The following is a 20,728-nucleotide window of genomic DNA, read 5'->3' as shown; positions in this document are numbered from 1 at the left end:
GACGTAATGTGTGACAGAGACTTTAGACAATGATTAACCTTTGAGTCTATATGTAGCTATATTTTTAGGATACTAAATAGCCATTTTGTTTATCTTGTTGTTTAATTCTACCCCTGAAACAAGGCTTAAAAAGCAAATGGTTAAATGTTTTTTTGAAACAGTGATGCATCTGGGCATCCTGGTGAGCCAACCTGTATCTGACTTGTGCGCAGGCAGGAATGTTTTGACATTTAACACATTTGTGAATGCATATATATTGCCTGTGTGCTGAAATATGTCTTTAAACTCTTCTCTAATGTACCTGATTCTAAGATCTTATTAGGTCCGTCTCCGTCTGTTTGGTTACAGGTTGTCTTGCGCAGCTCAGCAGATGCTCAGCAAATACTGAGACGGTTACTAAGCAGGAGCACACCATTTTAGAGGGTCATCTGCTTCAAGGGATTCAGAAAATTTGACTCAGTGGTACCAGCTCAACAGAGACCGGACCAGAGGGAGCCAAGACTGTGGGCACAGCAGAGACCCAATCACCATGTACTCCCCACAGAGCCTCCACCGCTGGGGTATCACTCATAGTGAGAGTATGGAGCGTTTAGCATGCAGCCAAGGTAGGTTGGGAAGTGGTATTTGAAATAATAACCCTATCTAATATATAATGATAACTCCTGTTAACATATCGCTAATAAAAACAAATTGTCTGCAGTTCCCTCCTGTCTATTGCAATACATGAGAAATATCTAATTTACATTGTTTCCAGCCTTACTTTATCCTTATAGAGGTGCAGTATGTGCTATCCATAAGCATATTATTCACATGTGATTCATCTCCAGTAAATCAAATATCTTTGGATTTTAGACTGCTGGTCAGAAAAGAAAAGCATTTAAAATTCAACGACATGTTATAGTCTAAAATAATAGGCTGAATATATCAAGGAAATTATAAGCATATTAATTCATAATTAAAACAATAATTAGTTGCACACAGCCATGCATGTCATAGCATTCCAGGCTCACTTAAAACTTTAAGCATGTTTATCAAAGCCGACTCGGCCTGACTCTTCATGCCCTTCTATGTCCTCTTTACTGGTGCCTGTGTGGTTGTCTATTTGTTCCACTGTGATGCTTCTAAATTTTACTGGTTACTGATTTGCATTGCTATTTAAAAACTTTCCTCTGAGTTCATAATACAACATTGAAACTAAGGCCATAGCCAGGATGTAGGAAATACTGATGTCATGACTCCAAATTCCGCCAGCAGAACTCTGCCCACCTAAAACAATATGACAGAGTAACCGATCAAAACTTGTAAACAAAAATAAAAAGAGTCTGAATTTAAAGAAATCACAAAATATTATTAATTAATTTAACCATTCAATTATACTTGTTATATTTAGAATTCAGGCTTTTAGAAAATACAAATATTTTGCATCAAACTATTAGATATTACAAAAAAAGCAGCATTTTTAAATAGGTAGGTTGATCTATTCACCATGCATCATATTTTATTAGCTAAAATGTTTTATATGTAAAATCTTGATTTGTTAAGTGACTATAACTGTGGATCAAAAAAAGTTAAATATTACTGGAAGCACTCAAGTAAAGAACAAATTCCTAAAATGTGTCCATAAGCATTTGAGTTAAGTAACATTCCACCCTTGTGGAAATATTACTGTCCTCAATGGGAGCTGCAGCTACGCAAAGAGAAATGTTGGACCTTTTTTTTTTTTTTTACTTAATAATCTTAAAATAGCTGCCTGGGCCCTCTTGTCTCCGAGCATCTCTGTCCCCTGCACACAGTACCATCCTCCTCCTGGTGGCAGCCCTGCAGTTCTCACTTCGAGCGGCAGGGGGCGACACACCTAACATACAACAAACACAGCGGCCACTGAAATCATTACGTAGTGCTGCCTTTTGTGTATCTTGTGAGCACATTGACGCCGCCCCTCCGGAGGGTGCAGTGGGACCGCCGGGAGCCAAACTGTCGGTTTGGTCTGCGGGCTTGTAAACAAATCTCCACAACACCGGGATGTGCGGAAAACGATTGTCTGTCGAGGAGCCTTGGTCCGCGCAGTCTTCGCCGTTGCTAACGGTCATCATGTAGAGTAGACTGACTCCAACGGCTTGCAGTACGGGAGCGTGACGACGGTTGGTCGGTGACAGTCGTCAGGCGAGTCATTGCTGTGGCCGGTGGTAATACAGGTATTTCTACGCTGCGGTTGTCACAATGGTCGCCGGTTGAATCGCTCAACGACGCCTCCCTGCTCACGGTTAGCCGCCCGTGCGCATCTGGCTCTGTTCGCTCCCACCAGCAGTTCGATTTATCTCAGAGGTACACGAACATGGCATCGCCCGCAGAGCACGACCTGACGTTGTCTGAAGCGGACAGCAGCAAAGAGAAGACTCAGATGTTTGGGGTGTTGAGGCTGCAGGAGGAGAGATCTGCGGTTTTGGATAAAGCTAACAGTAGCAACACGGCGAGAGGAGCAGACGGGCGATGGCAGGCTCCTATCTTCGCTTTGGCCAGGAAAGCATCCGAGACTATTTCAGGGAGTATTCACGTCCTGCCCAAAGTGTCGGAGCACAGGACGTCTCTCTCCGGGGACTGGACCGTCCAAGGTAGAGTATTATCAGCACCAGGGGGCGTGAGGTCCATACGGGGAGTGGCTGGTTAACAACAATCAGGCACTGGTTGTTTTAGGGTCACATAAGGAAATGTGACCTTCTCTAACTGTGCGCATCAGTTTCTTTACACGGAACAGTTCCCCCTGTCATCTTCCAATCGGAGCACTGTTTCTAGTTTCAGCTGGTGTGCTTGGATGTACCATTGTGACAAACCTAGCTGGCACATATCTTCCCTGTTCGTTCGTTTGTTCGTTCCTTCATATCTAACATTACCTCATCACCTTAATCAATTTATTCTCCAAAGATCAGTGCTGCTCACGTGCTTTCGTGGTTATTAATGTGTTACTGTGCTGCTGTTGTTCACAACCACGCAACTTAACAGCCTGTGGCATCACATGCTGCACTGATGCAAATGGAAAAATCATGTTCTGTCTTTCCTATTTCCTTAGGGGTTATCATCATGCATAGTGGTGTTGGTGTTGTCTGTATGTGTTTGCTGCCTTGATATTACTACAAATTACGTTTTACTATGTGCAGCTGCAGCTAATTTGTTGATTGTTTTGTCAATTCATTTTTTTTTGTCAAAATATCAGACGAATCTTCCCAAGCAGATGTCCTCAAATGTCCAATTCAAAATCTGAAACCCAACCGTATAACATTTTTACGATTACAACAGATAAAAGCAGCAGAAACATATTGTTTTAAGAATCTGTAATCAGCAAAGTGAATCCTACTATTGAATCATAATAGTCGCTGGTTAATGTTTTAATGGGCAACATCTTTGGTTTTTGCAAAGCTGCACACTCAATTTTTTGTCTGTCAGTGCACCCACCAGACAGAAGATATTTTAATGTGTCTTTCTTTGAACAAGAACACAGTAGATACATTTAGAATACTGGTATTACAAGGATTACAAATTTTGGAAATCAACACAATAACGTTCAAACTTCAATCTCAATTGAAGCATCCAGACGCTTTGTAGTTTCAGTTGTATTAGAAGTCACATGGTGACAGAGGCATACAAAGGCTTACTGTTTTTTTATCAATATCCTCAGGGCTTCCCGCCAATGGGCTCCCAAAAGCCTTGCTCTCTCCCAAGAAATCACCTGTTGGTTTGTCAGCGTCTCTGCCTCCATGCCAGGCTGCTGGGGCAATTAAAGCTCCTTCTCATTGCTAGGCAACATCTCTGCACTTTTCACCTGACATTGTTCTGTCCTGCTCTGGTGTTTGGCTACACATTAACCAAAAGGTCAACTCAAAGTGTAGAGCATTTAAAGGCATATCTCTGCAGGAGTTTCTCTTTTTCAGTCCCAGGCTCTGGAGTTTTTATATAAAGTAAATGTTAAATAGCAGGCAGCTGCAAACTAGACAATCTATATTGCAAAGTTATAACAATGTATGTACTGCACATTCTGTGTGCCCACACTGAGCTGACACAAACACGCAAATGATCATTCTGTTTTTAGGGTGTATTCTATGACCAGCTGTAATACATTCCATTATGATCATATTTATGATGAAGTGCTTGTCTGTGGCTTTTGTCCTGCAGCCATGCGAGACCCCATGTCTATGGAGCGAGCCAACCTGCTGAACATGGCCAAGCTGAGTATTAAAGGGCTGATTGAGTCAGCTCTGAGCTTCGGACGAACTCTGGACTCAGACTACCCACCTCTCCAGCAGTTCTTTGTAGTCATGGAGCACTGCCTCAAACATGGCCTCAAAGGTAAGAGGAACCTCCCAATTTATCCAAATTCAATGTCAAAGTGAACCAAGTTTTTTAGATTTTCATGTGCTACTGCTTGTCTCTTTTATCTGCAGTGAAGAAGTCCTTTCTGGGCTTTAACAAGTCTCTCTGGGGTCCTCTGGAGCTGGTGGAGAAACTGTGCCCTGAAGCAGCAGAGATCTCTGTCTCTGTCCGAGACCTGCCTGGACTTAAGTACGGAGTACATTTATTTTACACACACCTGTGCTCACACATAACCGTACGTTGAGCTGGAGGAACATGAGCCACAGCTCAACCACAGACACTCTCATTTACCCGTAACATAAGAATGAGACATGAGCCAGAGCAGGGAAATACCTGCTTGTTATTTACTTTCACTTCACCTTTCCTCTCCCTGGTGCCTCACTTCCTCGAATTTCTCGAGATTTGTCATATTCTTTTTTCTCTTTGTAACTGATATGTTTCCCGTTTAATTATAAACTGACAGCAGTTACGTGTTGTTATTTTGTCTTCTTGAGCTCTTTACGAAGCACTTTAGTTTAGCGGTAAAAACCGTCTGATCTCCCCGTCACCCATGCATCGTCAATGCCTCTTGCTCGTACCGGTGCCCCATATTTAAACTACCACAATAAAACACACATTACCACAATAAAGTACACACCCGTGACTAATGGCTCCTACAGGTGGTAAAATATCTACTTGAAAAATCCTTATTGGTGCGCCTTACATTATTAAATATAAGTAGTAAACTCTAGTAAGTATACACTTATTCATGCATATGCTGTCCACCTCATGCTTTACTTTATTATTCAGTTCTTAGTCACACATACCAGAGCTTCCACGCCAGAAATCGAGTGAGCAATATCCAGGTCACTGATTCAGCAAAATAGGGAACAGTCATGTTGTATTAGATAAAGAGCAGAGTGTGTTTCCTCTGGTATTGCTGAGTCAGACCAACAGACATTTAGCAGAACAGTGTTGCAACACCATGTGCAAGTTAATTACATGAGCCCATGTTAAATAATGTAGACTGCAATAAACACATAGATTAAGTGTGTGTGTGTGTGTGTGTGTGTGTGTGTTACCTAGGACTCCATTAGGCAGGGCTAGAGCTTGGCTGCGTCTGGCTCTGATGCAGAAACGTCTGGCCGACTACCTACGACTCCTCATCACCAGAAAAGATCTGCTCAGGTACACACATATTTACACACAGCAATTGGTAAATTTGTTTTGAAACATATACCGTAATTAAAGTATATACATTCTTTTATTTTTTGTTTAAAAGTTTCATCTATAAACAAAAATGTTTGGCTTAAAAATATTTTTTTTTTTTATCATTAATATATATGATAAAATTCACCATTTAATACAAACTCTATGCACAAATCCAGCAGTAAATATCCTTCTAAATTCTCTGAAAATAGTTTGAATATAAGTAAGTACAGCTTGTACTTTAACATCGAAGCTCCCTAAGTGTTTCAGAATCTATTGTATTTTCCTCCACAGTGATTTCTATGAGAATTCAGCACTGATGCTGGAGGAGGAGGGAGCCGTGATAGTGGGCCTGCTGGTGGGCCTCAATGTCATCGATGCTAACCTGTGTGTCAAAGGCGAGGACCTGGACTCTCAGGTAACCACTGCTCTCAGACTATTTAACTAAAAAAATGCATTTGCACCAGACATTAAGACATTGTTTTATTGTGGGTATAAAACATCTGATGATGTGGCTGCATTCCAACATGTTTACCGCTGATGTACGTTCTACTTTTCTTTCTGTTTCCATCAATAATTGCATCTAATTTATCTTCAGTAAGTCTAGATTTGGGAAGCAGACAAGACTTGTTTGTTTTGCCAGGTTGTCTTGGCATAAGGCAGAGGGCGAGCAGCCACTGTGGTGTCATATTTCTACGTGCAAACACATTTTCTCACTAATGCACACCGTTCAGCCACATTCAGTCAGGTGTTTTCACACCTGACTGAATGTGGCTGAGATACTTGTAACATAAAGCGACATGGAATAGTTTTGTTTCGATACGATTATTTTCTGAGCCTTTACACAAATTAATAATAATGATAAGAAAACATCTTTTGCAAATAACAATTCTTTTCATTATTGATTAATCTGTATAAAAGCAATCATATCCTTGGACTATAAAGAGTCAAGAAATAGTGGAAAATAAAACAAAAAAAGCTATAATATGAAAATCCTCACATTTGAGAGGCTGGCATCAAAAGATTTTTACCCCCCTATATTTGCTTGAAAAATAATTGAAACAATTAATTGATTATCAGAAATGTTGCCGATATTATTGACTCTTGAAGGTTTTTTTAGACTATACCTCCATGGTTTGTTATGGTAATTTATTTGAGTGTGATTAGTAAATGCGCTCAGTGTATTAACTGCATGCTTTCAAATTTACATGAAGTATTTAGTTTTTGTTGTTGCAGGTTTTGATTTGTTCAACCACATAATCTTAACATCCCTTATTCTTGCAAATGTTCTGGTGGCTTGCTACTCGAGGCATAACTGAATCAACGGTTGTGCAAACATTGCTTTTCAGAATATACTTTGCTTTGAGTCATACCAGCTTATTCTATTTTTTTTTTTAAATTGAGGTTGGGGTGATCGACTTCTCCATGTACTTGAAGAATGACATAGATGATTACAGGAGTGAAGAGAGGTATGATTTCTTTATTGTCTCGTCACTTTATTTATTACACAATACCAAAGGGAGGCAGAGCTTTGGTTTACACCTTTTTCCATGGCAACAGGAATAGCCAGATAGCGTCAATCTTGGATCAGAAGAACTACGTCGAGGAACTGAACCGACAACTCAAGTAAGACATTTGTTTGTTATTGTAAACAGACGTGTCTGCAGGGTTTTCTGCGAGTTTACAGAGATCTTGGTGTGTTAAAGTCAAGGAAATTCAATGACATTATACGAAATGGAAGTCCTCTGTTTTCAGCTCTGTGTTGTATTCCTAAACAGTGGCTGATCAAGACAGGCAGTTATTCTATCTGATTTCTACCTCATGTTTTTCTTTCCATCCATCTGATGTTGATCCATCTGATTGCACCCTAAAATAGATCCAGTCGTCTGCCCATTTTGGTTTGAACCAGTCTGCTTGTTTAAGAATTACAATTTCCTACAGACGCACTCATTTAAGCACAGACTATCAATCACACTTCCTTAGTCTGGTGTGTGACACATCAGTCTTTTAATCTTGTGAATGACCTCATGAACAGCTGAGGTAACAGCTCAAACTCCACAGTTGTTCTGCATTAAACTGTATCTACTCCAAAGAGGTCTGTTTAAGTTTCACATTTTAACACTTAGTTGTGTATTGTGACATAGCTACATACATAAATACATATATGTAATCCCATTTCCAGATTCTGAATGACATGTTGCTACGCTAAATAGACTCAACGAGACTCAAAATCTAAATCCAATTTCTGTGTTTTTGTGTCTTCACTTTTGTAGCTCCACAGTTCATGGTCTTCAGGGCAGAGTGGACACGTTAGAGAAGTCCAACACCAAACTCGTAGAGGAGGTGAGACCCACACTCAAAACCACTGTCTATTAGATTTAAACTCAAAATGAAAGGTGGCACGTTAAGCCCAGAGTTAAAGTGTGCATCGCTACATAATGACGGAAATGCTTTGTTATGTTTCACTTTTCACTGAAGGATTAGAATTTGATTTTGATCCATCTGCTTTGTCCGTTACATGTTATTATAGGATCTTTGTGTCCTTTGTGATCAACTAAATTATTATTATTTTTTTATGTATCCACATTTGTGTGTGCAGCTCGCTATAGCTAAGAACAACATCATCAAACTGCAGGAAGAAAACCAGGAGCTGAGGAGTGAAAACAGCCTTATTCTCCTGAAGACACAAGAACATTTAGAGGTATACATGCACACGTCTAATCTCTTAAATCACAGAGAAACATTTATTCAGTAAAGATTTGTGCTGCAGCCACAACCAACTGAAAAACCACCGCTGTACATCTACGCCATTAAATTGTAACTTGTATTTTTCTACCTTGAACCTATTTTCTTCACGTTTTCATGTCTAAGTGACTTATATGGACAACCATTTTTAAGTCCGTCTAATACTAAGAAAGAAGGCTGCAGTCATCTGCCGTTAAACAGGCTGCAATGTAAGAGCTCGCAGAGAAATACAACGATCGTGTCATGTGACTTGTTGCCGGTGGAGGTAATAGGAGTGAGAGTTGGAGAGAATAGTGCTATGGTGACAGTCAGTTTGGTGTGTCTGGGTTGGCCAAAGTACAGAAAATGTAGTTTAAGGTTATCTAAAAGACTGTATATGTCGTGTGAGACACAATAATCAAAAGGCTGGGTCAAGAATACCTTTTTGTTCTATATTGGAAAAAAGAGTCCAGGTTGAAAAGTACAGAAGTTACCCTGAAATATTCCATGAATTATTACCAGCTCTGACTACAAATTGATGCATGAAATGGCTGACATGTTCTTCCCGTTGACATTATTTAATTAGGTAACCCAAGTCGACGCGTCAGTGGAGAGAGATACATACAAACAGTCGCGTCAAGGTTTGGATGAGATGTACAACGAGGCCCAAAGGCAACTGAAGGAGGAGTGTCAGATCAGACAGGTGTGTGTGTGTGTGTGTGTGTGTGTGTGTGTGTGTGTGTGTGTGTGTGTGTGTGTGTGTGTGTGTGTGTGATACATGATGACAGCATAACAACAGATTATAAACATGTATGTGGTTTATTTTTAGGATGTGGAGAATGAGCTGGTAGTCCAGATGTCGATGAAACAGGAAATGGACTTTGCCATGAAACTTCTTGAGAAAGACATTCATGAAAAGCAGGTTTGAAAAAAACAACACATTCACGTCTTCCTTTTTGATACACTTCATTAATTACAAAGTAGAGCAGAGCAAAGCAGAGTTCACCACCAACATGTGAACTCTGCTAAATAAACGCCACCAGCTAACATTTGAGGCCAAGCTGTGACATACAGTAGCTCTCTTTGCAGCACATCATCACACATATCAGCAGCCTCCTGACATCTTTGCACAGGAACATGGGACGTGTAACATGGGAATATTTGTATATGCATTGGGACATACAGTTTGTCCAAAATATATTTTAGCTTGCTAAATTACAGGGAAACTGTTGCAAGAGACTTGAAACAGTTAAACGATAGTGTGACCAGGATAGTCGATACAGGATACAAACACATATCAAGTCTTTGTTTTTCATCAACAGGACACACTGATCGGACTGAGACATCAACTGGATGAAGTCAAAGTCATCAATGTAGAGATGTACCAGAAGATGCAGGTAGAAACACTTCTCACCTGGTTCCACTTGTTCTCTTTTTATACACAGTACACACGCAATTATTACTATTACTTCTGACTTTTCTCTTTTGTTAGTCTTCTGATGAGGAGATGAAGAAGAAAAACGACGTGATCACTCGCCTGGAAGAGAAGACCAATCAGATCACTGCCACCATGAAGCAGCTGGAGCAAAGGTGAGCTATGCTGCCTGTAAAGGAACAGCACGCACTATTTAAAACAGGAATATCACTTTGTCTCATGTGTCTTCTATTTTCCCCTTAAGTTAAAGTGTATGTATTACTTTTGACGTTAGTGAAGTCTTTTTATTTGTGCAAAAGTTGCCAAAACTTAAGATACAAAGCTTTTACTTGATACCTGGCTGCCAAAGATTTATTAAAATAACCAACAAATATGCTTAAACTGAGCCAAAGCAGAGTTTCAAAGCATCTAGAATAAAGACCACTTCCACTTACATCATAACATCATACAAAGTTCATACATTTCAATGACATAAAACATTAAAGATGGTGTGTGTTATCATAAGAAACCATCAAGAGTCTCTTTTGCGATTAAACTAGCTAGCTGGCAAAACTAGCTCTCCCAAAACTGGTTGGTAGATGGCAGGTTATCCACCCGGTCATGTCATTTATGCCGACAGTCCTGCAATAGTCACAGATACCTGATTTTTTTTTTAGAGCATTTCACGTATTGACTGCTGCAGGGATTTAAAGAGAATTTAAACAAATAAAAATACAACGGCACCGCTGCTGATCCTAATGTTAGTTCTCTTTGGAGCTACCTACACACAAGAACAAACATTCTCAGTAATGAAGTTCAACAAATCCAGATTAGATCCTCTCTCACTGATCCCTGTTAGCTGTCCTTCACATCTCCACCTCACTCAACCAGACTTCTGTGCACTTGTTCAAGCCAACACAGACTGGACTTTTCTCACTTAGGAAGAAAAAAATGAATTGAACTGGAAAACATGAAAAGCAACTTATTGTTTTTGTATAAAGTTAATCAATTGCTGGTCTTTAACATACATCTCTAAGGTAAGCAACATACTGAACATTAACCAAAGAAGGAGTGTCTTGTCCCTCACAGGGACCCTTACTACTTAACATGTTGTTTCCTGATAAAAGACAAATGTTTTTTTTGGTACCTGTTTAGAAAAAGAAAACTGATTTATATATACTGATTATACTTGCTGTTGCTCCAGAGTGTTTGTTATATTGTTCTGATAACATTACTTTAAAATAAAAGCATGCGGTACACTAGTTTTTACTTCATTATTGAATTTGGCACAAAATACGATTAATCGCAGAAAAATCATGCGATCAATCAGTTAAATGTTTTCAACTTTGCTCAGCCCTAATTCTTTTAAATATATATCACACTCAGCTTTAACCTTCAGGGGAAAAGAGCAGAAGCAACATTTTCCACAGCAAATATAGTGAAAACGGCCTTATTCTCCATTGATATTGTTTAGGCCATCACCAACTAACGAAACAGTTTACAAGTTGAAATACATGGGAAAATGATAAACAATTTCCATAGGGAAATCCTCATCATGTCCAATAAATTACCCTGCTGGTATTTTCATGCATGCTAAGTTGTCTTGGTCCCAGCTGAACCACAATCTGTGTTTAATGCGCCATATTTCCCCGTCAGTCATTATGAGACCTGCTGCTTCATTGGTGTGTTATGATTCCTCCTCACCTCATCGTCTACCTGTCAACACGATCCGTCCCTCCCCTCCTCTCCCATTGGTTTAAGTGTGTTCCATCCTATTTGTGATTGGTTGTGAAAGTTTTTTGCTGCTTCAAAGGTGTTTGTACAGTAGGCTGGTAGGACACAGACCCTGGTTACTTGTTTTGTTCGGTGGGAGTTTTATGCTGTTGTAGCTGAAAAATCAAATGAAGTTAGAAATGTCCTGACGAAGCCACTGTTTAAGAATATTTACCAGCTAATTAGAGATATAGCTCCCTTCAGAGTTTAACATGTTGGCTCCTTTGAAGAGATTAGGCTTACATCCCTCATGTTGATAGTATACTCCCCTTTTTTGTCTGATCTAGTTTTAATCACCCTTCGGTCCACATTACCTTTCTGTGCTTCTCCTCCCCACCTCTTCTCATTACTCATACATATACTGTGGAGGGAAATGTTTCCAAACTGAAGAAATTCAGTGGCAGTGGTAGCCTGCAATCAGAGTTCTGTGTTTTAATGCCTTTTATTTACACTTATTGCTGTGCTTGTGATGCTAAAAGTCACTTAAAGTGTTCAGTGTAACCGGGGCCACTTAGAATACCAATGTATTGACATCCTTTCTTTCTTCCTTCTTTTCTTTCCTCCTTCTTTCCTCCGTTCCGTTTGTCTCCTTTGTACCATCCATCCAATCATCCATTCATCCGTTTTGCTCCCTTGAAATCACGTTTCAATGATTTCCTGATTTTATCCCCTCTCCTCTGTGCAGTGATAAGGATCTGCTAAGTCAGACCAGAACACTTGCTATGTCATTTGTTAAGTGTGCCAGCACAGACACAGAGCACCAGTACAAGCTAGTCAAGGACATCTCCTTCTGAGGACAAACATGCAGACACATGGTCACTTATGATTCAATAAATAAACAGACTAAACTTAAAAGAACATTCTTGTATTTTTTGCACACTATATTCGGATAATTTAATGACCAGAGAGCAACCAAAGAATCAGGTGAAACTAGAATGCATGGTTTGGTCCTTTTTAGTTACTGAAACAATGTCATCACCAGCAGATTGCTGGGATTCATTGAGGCCACTGCAACATGTTTCAAGGTCTTTTGTTGAATCTTCCTCAGACAACATTAGTGGGTTTGTGTTAAAAGGGTTTCCTTGAAATTTCCTTGTTTAAGTTGTCAGCAAAGTGAATGATAATTAATTGTACTTTTTAATAGAAACATTTTGAATTAATCGTTTACTACTTTATTCATTCACTCACATGCTCAGCCATACATACACGCACACACACACACACACACACACACACACACACACACACACACACACACACACACACGCCTCCAGTAGTCAGTTTATATGCAGTAACACTGACAGTAAGATAGTTGACTCTTAGATGTTAGCATAGGGTTGTTGTTTGTAGTTCACGTCGAGTTAGGATGAGTGCAGTAGCCCTTCCTGCTCATATCACAACTACTGTATCTGGCACCACCCAGAGCAACTGGTTAACAGAGTTGAGTCGCTGTAGTATTTAGGGACTGCATAAATTATTGAGTCGCAATTGTCACAGAACTTGTGATTCTGTGCTTGGCTGTCTTTCTACTTTATTGCAACCAACCCTCTTTAAGTCTAAAGCGTGAGCAGGATTATGAAACCTGCATTTCATCACAGTCAGTCAGTGCTCTTCACAATATAAGTCATAAGCCATCCAACAAAAAGTTTGGAAATTAGTGTTTGGTGGATTATTTCTGTTGTAACAATTCTTCTTGGCAATACATTGTATACCAATGGAAAGCCTGTTTATTTTCCTTGTTAAATGGTGCCTCATTTGTACAGAACATGCATTTGTGTGATGAGCAGCACAGATGAGTATGTGGGTTGTGCCCATGAAAGATTTGTCTAATTTTCTCTGCCAATGGCAAACAGCTGATTCTGCTGTTGCTATTGGCTCTTGTTTGGTGGATTGGATGATTGAAGTCTTTCAGTAACAAGGATGAAACGAAACATATTGGCAATTTTACAATGTATTAATTTAACAGTCAGGAGCCTCAGTAGTGTGTAGCTTAGCAGCACCTGATCAACAGGTGTTCAGCTGGTTGAGGTTAGGACTGCTGGCAGGCCGTTCCATTCCCTCCTCCCAGACTCTGCAGGTAGTCTCAAATACATTTGCTCTGTGGGGGCAAGCGTTGTCATCTTGGAGGATGGAGTTTGGTCCCAGACTGTGGAGAAATGGGATTTTCACTGGTTCCTCGATATCTCTCTGCATTGAGATTACCTCCAATGACGACAAGCCTAATTTTGCCAGTGATCGAGATGCCGAAGAAACAGTCAATAGCAACAGCAAAATCAGCTGTTTGGCATTGGCAAAGAAGATTTAGCAAATGTTTCATAGGCACAACTCTTATACTCAGCTGTGCTGCTTATTCCATTTTATTTATTTTTTTATTTTTTTTATTTAACCAGGAAGTCCCATTGAGATTAAAAATCTCTTTTTCGAGGGAGACCTGGCCAAGATAGGCAGCAGCATAAAAAACACATAGTTACAGACAGAAAACACAGAACAAGACAAGTTAAAAGAACTAAAAACTAAGAGACAGTGATGTAATGAGTAAATTCAGGAAACATTTACATGCTTGGGAACCAGCCTCTATTTCTTTGATTCTAGATTTAAAAGCTTTCCATAACTGGATGTTCCTTGCAAACAGGGCACCGTTTAAAATGTAAATAAACAGGCTTTACAACGGTAAACAATGTATTGCCAAGAAGCATTGTTACAATAGAGAAATAATCTACCAAACCCTAATTCCCAAACTTTTTATTCAATGTTTATGTTAAGGCAGACAGGTGTTTGCTTGCGAAGCCTCTTGCGTTTCATTTGTTGTCAGTTTGCTCTGCATGTGTGGCACCTTGTGGCCTGCTTCTGACTGGCTGTGATGACCCTCGCTGTGCCTGATTTATTTCCTTTATTCACTCACTCATTATTCTCCTTATAATACACAGTCAGTTTACTCTGTAGTGAGCAGTAATTTAAGCTTCCGGACACTTATTTCACACATCATCACTTACCGTTGAAGAAAACGTGAGAAATTGTGTTGTGGGATTGTTAGCAGAAAGTAACACAGGTCGTGGATGCTACTTTTTTCTCCGTTCCATTGTTGTAATTCTTTAGGACGTTATGTTGTGGGTATTGGATTTTTTTCTCAGATTTCGCCTCTCAATTAACATGGCAAAAGGTTAAATATAGTGCACACTACAGAAAAAAGGGAGTGATTTCGGACACAGCCCGTCTCCTTCTTGCATAGATTTAACAAAACTGAAAATTGAAGATTTTTCAGATGTAAGCAGCTCAGTGGGACCAGCAGCTTGAGCTCAATTCATGTGCTTTGTTTCTGCAGAACAGTCAGAACTGAGCCAAATGTAAAGAATTGTCGTTACACAGCTGTAAACATCTGGAGCCTCTCTCAAGGGAACTTGAATGTGTTGATGTCTCTCGTCTTGGCATATTTAATGACTTATGTGATGGATCAGGGAGTAATCATTCTACCGATCCTAACTACGTGTTCAAGGTACTGTAACTATTCTCAATTTTTAGAAGAATAAACCATACACTACTGTCTTTTACCTCCCTGACCAATAAAGTTAGATGGTTTTAAAGTGTTGGGTGTGGTTTGAGTTTTTTGCCTACATTCAGAGGGCTCTTAACAGGATATTGTGTAATACAGCTCTTAATAAACTGTAACCTAGGGAGTTGTGGGGTTATATCCATTGTCCCAGTATCTGAAACGGCTCAAGAATATCCCAAACTTCATTAATGTCCTCTCATCCCAAAAACACACTAAAGGATCATCCCTGTACAATATCAGGTGAAAGACAATACAATTGTCATACTTTTTGGACTCAAAATGCTTTGACTATATCGTATCACTGAAAAAGACAACACTGTCTGAGTGCACAAAGATGCTACATTCAGTTAGCTATCATCTTTTTTTCTTGTCCATTCAGTTGCTTTAAGGCGGTTTTCCCTCATTGTTTTATCGTGCGTCTTTATTTGGACTCACCCGTTTGTATTCCTCCCTGGTTTTTTTTTAACTGCTCACCTCTTATTCCTTTAATCTAAGTTTGACTGGCATTGTAGCAAACCGTCTTTTACCCCGACTTTCTTCATTCATCCTCAGACATCCCTCATTTCTACCCAGAAACCTCAGTTCCTAACCTGCCTCCTTACCCTTCATCCTCATTCCTGTCTTCCTCTATTATTCCCCCCCCCCCCCCACTCCTCACCCCCACACCCCTAATTTTTTCTCTCCATGGCCCTGAGTTTGTCCCTGGTTATAATGGTGCAGATTACAGGAGGCAGAGAGGCACCGCACCTCGGCCGAGGAGGGGACTAGGCGCTTCAAGTTGGACTTTGCCAACAAGGCCGGCAGCCTGCAGCAGCAGATTGAGCACAGAGAAAAGCAACTGTAAGCAAAACCCCTTCAAAGACTGACTGGTAGACTCATGCACACACACACACACACACACACACACACACACACACACACACACACACACACACACACACACACACACACACACACACACACACACACACAGAGTGTACTCAGTATACCCCTTACCCTGTCAATTGTTTGCCATCTTTATTGGTGGTGTGTGTGTGTGTGTGTGTGTGTGTGTGTGTGTGTGTGTGTGTGTGTGTGTGTGTGTGTGTGTGTGTGTGTGTGTGTGTGTGTGGTGACCCTATAGCCAGCAGCTAGAGACGGACCTGAAGATAGAGACGGAGTGGAGGCAGACATTACAAAATGATCTCGACAGAGAGAGGGACACAGTGGCTCAGCTCAGCACAGAGGCACTGCAGATCAACGGGCTGAAAAAGGTAAAAAGACGGAGAAATAAACTTACCATGTATTTGGTACTTTTTATTATGTTTTGTTAAAGTATATAGCTTTGTGTGCGCAACTCAGCATTTGCAGAATGGGATCTGATTTCATCAGATGCACGTCTTCTGTTTTTTTTTTTCCCCAGGAGTTCCATCGTCTCCACGATGAAAACGTTCAGCTGAAGACGATCTGCGAGGACCAAGAACAAGCTCTCGAGGAACTAGGTTCCAAACTGAGCGAGTATGTATGCTTTGTTTTAAAATGTTGACACCGTAATCAAACAGTTTATGCCTCCTCGCTGACCAGAGGCATGTTTTCAAGTTGTCGATCCGTCCTATTTTTATGAATGTAATATCTCAGCAGCGGCCTGTGGGACATTTTTCAAACATCCACTTTGATTCAAGGATTAACTGATTAGATTTTGGTGGTCAAACGTCTAGATTACTGTAACCTCAAATGGGTCCTATTCTTGTGATATCTCAGGTACGCCATGAGCAAATTTCCTCAAATTTGGCACAACCATCCACCTGGACTCAAGACAAACTGTTTCAGATTGTGGTTAGTTGTGGGAGTTGTATCAGGTGGACCGCAAGTGCTGGAATTGACTTGTTAATTGTGTCATTAGATCTAAAATGAAGATTGAAGACATCAAAGAAGCCAACAAAGCTCTTCAGGTAAATTAGCCATGAGGTACAGAGTTAAACGTCTTGGAAAGAATGTCTTCTAGTGTCTAATGTTTTAATGTCCCTAAAATTAAAAGTTCGCTACTACAGTATTAAAATAGCAGAGAGAGAAATCAGAGCGGCAAATGCAGTAGTTCCTATTTTTGATGAGTGAAGTATGCATTTCTGTTTTTTAACACCTACTATGTAAAATGAGGGGAAAACCGAGATATACTGTGTTGTGCTGTTGCAGGGAGGTCAAGTGTGGTTGAAGGACAAGGAAGCCAGCCACTGCAAGCTGTGTGAGAAGGAGTTCTCCATCTCGAGACGAAAGGTAAGTCAGCAAGTTACCACAAATAAGAAATTTAAATTTCCTATAAATGAAATCCTTTATCTAAACTATCATTGAATTGGAAATAATCTCTGTTGATATGCTGGTGTGAAAGGTAGTGATCCACATCCTTTTTTTTGATAATTAAATGCCAACTGATTCGAAAGCTTTAGTTTACGGCAGCAACAGCATAATATATAAAATAAATGAGAAAATAACTTGCCGTGAATGTTAGCTATTGCAGCCACCATGCCTGAAGAGACCACTTGCAGAAACTCAACAAGACATTTGAGGAGACCTACGTTACAGACGTGGCTTTAGCCTCAAAGGGATTGCAAGCAGTGCTGTAATGATTACTCAATGATATAGAAGATAAATTGGCAGCTAATTAGCACTCATAAGCACAACACAACAATGTAAACTTCATGTTGACAGACTCTTCTTTCTGTATCTCTCTCCAGCACCACTGTAGAAACTGTGGGGAGATTTTTTGTAACAGCTGCTCTGATAATGAGCTCCCTCTGCCTGCCTCACCGAAACCAGTCAGAGTCTGTGACACCTGCCACGCCCTCCTCCTCCAGCGATGCTCCTCCAATCCAACGTGAAGGAGCCGTTACTGCTTCAAACCATCTGAGATTAAGCTCATAAATCCCCAACATCCATCTCCCAACTTCTCTCAACAGAAATGCTGCTTGAAATGGACCGTGTGCATGAATATTTACTGCGTTTGATTTGTCTTCATTTACAGGTTAACAAAGTCCCTCAAAGACAAAAGCATGTCTACATCATTCTGACCCATCCGTTTGGCATCAGTACTTTCCTAACATATGCTCGGCAGTATTTATTACAACATTGTCTCTTGAAATCCGAAATGGAGACGGAGAACAGAGCTCTGATTTAAAAGGAGAAACTACTTCACTATGAACTGATGAGCGCTGCTGCAGCTAAATGCAGATTCTCAACCAAACCTTCAGTCTTTTAAAGGACTGCATCATTATAATGCATGTATCCGGTGTCAAACTGTATAAGTTAATGAATAGCCAAACAGATGAGATTATATATTTTCAACATACAGTATCGTGGCCTTGTTACCGAGTCTTGACTGCAAAGCACCCTCTTTTCATGTGGAGAGAAATGATACATCCAACATCAAGGAAACATGTTCACAGGCACAAAAGATTAAGTCAATCTTACTGGTTGAATTCAACTTTACTAGACACTTAAAGTCACTACACAGAACTTTAATTTTGTGACGATTTGGCGACTCCTGTGGAGATAGCGGTACTGTTTCCAAGCACCAGATTCCCTTAAGAAAACTTCTCCTTTTATTGCAGCAGGTGTCCGGCAGTTTGCTCCGCTCAGTGCTGGTTTTGGTTCTCCCGTGCCTCTCTTCTCTCCAGCGGACCCACAATACAGCTTGGGTCTCCAGGAGCATGGTGTCGGTGTTTGCTCCCAGCAGTGAAGCAAAGCAAAGCTTCTGGGAATAGGAGGAGACGCTGCTGCTGGTTACTTAGCTCTTCCACTCCTACCAGAACTGAGCGACTGCAGGTCAAAGGCTGCAGCGAACCGGGTCTGGTTCTGTCAGTGGTGGGCAAGTTGCTGCTGGAGGCCCCAGTGGAGTCTGATCTAAAGGAATATCTGGTGAACCTGAATTATTCCATCAGATTTTGCGCAGAATCCGACCCGGTGCCACCGCTGACTATCCGTAAGAATAAACATAAATAGCCAATCTTCTCGCTGATGGTTTTGTTTACTTATGAAGGTCATAGAAAGGCATCCGTTTAAAATTTGAGACTGTTTCATAACCAGTTAAAAATCCATCATAGTTTCTTTGTTTTAAACCGAATCGATTTTTGTTTGATTGGATGGTCTAATTTTTTTGTATGTGTTTTAGTTGCAATCATTTTACAGAAGAAACATGCAGATAAATTCTGTGACAAAGAGACAAAGACTTTCTGCAATTTAAAGTCCAGGAAAATGCACAGCTCAAGCTGGTTTTGTTCCGCTGACACGATGACTAGACTAGTTCCCCTTTGGGGCTGTGGCTTTCAAAGGAACTGAAAATCACTCTCTTTTTTTACAACGTTGGTGCCATTTGTGCCTGCATAAATGCCGGGAACATTATCTACTTGTTCTTCTCGTGTTGCCAAAATGAGCCCGAGATTTCTACAGAGAAGATTTCTGTCGAGAAAATCTAAAATACTTAGGCAAGTAACGCAATCTCGAAAAAAAAAAGGCACATTTCACTGTTAGTTTTCAAACACTAATGCAGTGAAAGCTGCTTGAAGGACCAAGAAGAGCAACAGATGTCATCATCTCTGGTGACAGATTGGAATCAGACTGCCTAGATGGCTCTTTAGTTGATGCAGCGCTAACCGGTAGCTCACAACATGACCACTTCACTGACTAGTTAGTGTAAGAACAGACTTGAGTGTTACACACCTTTTACACAATAGCCAGTAGGTTTGAGCACTTGGCAATCCTATATTACCTCTAATATAGATTCATTTGAAAGTATTTATATTTTATTTTGTATTTTATGCACATTGATTTTTACTTTCAGAAGTCCAGGGAACTTGTTTGAGCTTTCCCTGTTCACTTGAAGTACGTTGTGCAGATGGAGATGTGAGAAGAACCACATTGTACTGCTGCTCCATTTCTGACATGGAACGTTTGAAACTCTAAACCAATCTAGTTCCTTTATGTTTAATGTGTTAATGTTAAACTAATGCTGATGACTGTACAGTCTTCAGTGACGGGTCATTATACGAGTTATGATACAAGTCCCACTGCACATTCTAGTTTTGTACTTGTACAATGTTTACAACCTATGACTTTAAGTACTGGAAGTATTCATTCCCATGAAGAGATAAAATCAGGTCTGGGTTCAATTTAAAGTGTTTTTATTGTTTAAATATTTAAAAAAATCACCAATGTATTATTAAGTACTAGACAAATGCTCCTATCGTGCACCCAGGCCTGAAACCTTTTTGTACAGCGTCGTTCTTATGAATCTTCCAGCCTTCAATGGGACTTATACAGTATGACACCACTGTATTCTGTATATACATACTTGTTGATAATCACAGTGACCCTTTAGTTTATTCAATCACGCCAGTTTAATATTAACTCTATTGCCAACAATATGTTGTCTTGACTGTGTAGCAGTTTCTGATTAAATCACATCAAACAGAATTGTTCATGTTGATTACCGTCATTATTGTTCGTCATTGAAATTCCTTCTGTGGACATTGACTGTTTTTGCACTGTTTTGGTCTTTTTCCACTTGCACCTCGTTAGTATCAACTCTAATTTAGGTCCCTGTTAACACACCTCATAAGGAAAAGATTCATTGTATTGTTTTATTTTTATTCTGATGTATTAAATATGTTGACACAAATACCTAAAAAGAAAAGAAAAAAAAGATTTTTTGCACCAAATCAAAGATTTGAAAAAAAATATTG

At 40.0% G+C, this 20,728-nt stretch overlaps 1 protein-coding gene across 7 annotated transcripts; it reads left to right on the top strand.

The window, feature by feature from the left end:
- The first annotated feature begins 488 nt into the window (after positions 1–488).
- rufy2 (RUN and FYVE domain containing 2) lies at positions 489–20,464 on the top strand. 7 transcript variants are annotated; one of them, XR_011078109.1, is made up of 20 exons: positions 1,863–2,612; positions 4,168–4,341; positions 4,437–4,554; positions 5,431–5,532; positions 5,848–5,971; positions 6,958–7,022; positions 7,114–7,179; positions 7,827–7,896; positions 8,153–8,254; positions 8,864–8,980; positions 9,107–9,199; positions 9,600–9,674; positions 9,770–9,867; positions 15,735–15,854; positions 16,138–16,267; positions 16,417–16,511; positions 16,897–16,945; positions 17,187–17,267; positions 17,726–18,012; positions 18,602–20,464. XR_011078109.1 is itself a non-coding variant. In XM_068588448.1 (19 exons), the coding sequence occupies exons 1-19, from the start codon at positions 530–532 to the stop codon at positions 17,867–17,869; spliced, it is 1,899 nt and encodes a 632-aa protein (XP_068444549.1). In that variant the 5' UTR covers positions 489–529; the 3' UTR covers positions 17,870–20,464. The 7 variants fall into 7 exon arrangements, 4 of the variants coding, with proteins under 4 accessions (XP_068444549.1, XP_068444394.1, XP_068444202.1 ...); XR_011078104.1 differs by having other exon boundaries at positions 18,599–20,464; XM_068588448.1 differs by lacking the exon at positions 1,863–2,612 and adding an exon at positions 489–605 and having other exon boundaries at positions 17,726–20,464.
- Positions 20,465–20,728: the final 264 nt, after the last annotated feature.

The sequence above is a fragment of the Clinocottus analis genome, unplaced genomic scaffold (genome assembly GCF_023055335.1).
Source record: "Clinocottus analis isolate CAN_PGR_092001 unplaced genomic scaffold, fCliAna1.0.p SCAF_1, whole genome shotgun sequence".
NCBI lineage: Eukaryota > Metazoa > Chordata > Actinopteri > Perciformes > Cottidae > Clinocottus > Clinocottus analis.
The sequence above is the reverse complement of the archived record's forward strand: the minus strand, read 5'-3'. Positions and strand labels throughout refer to the sequence as shown.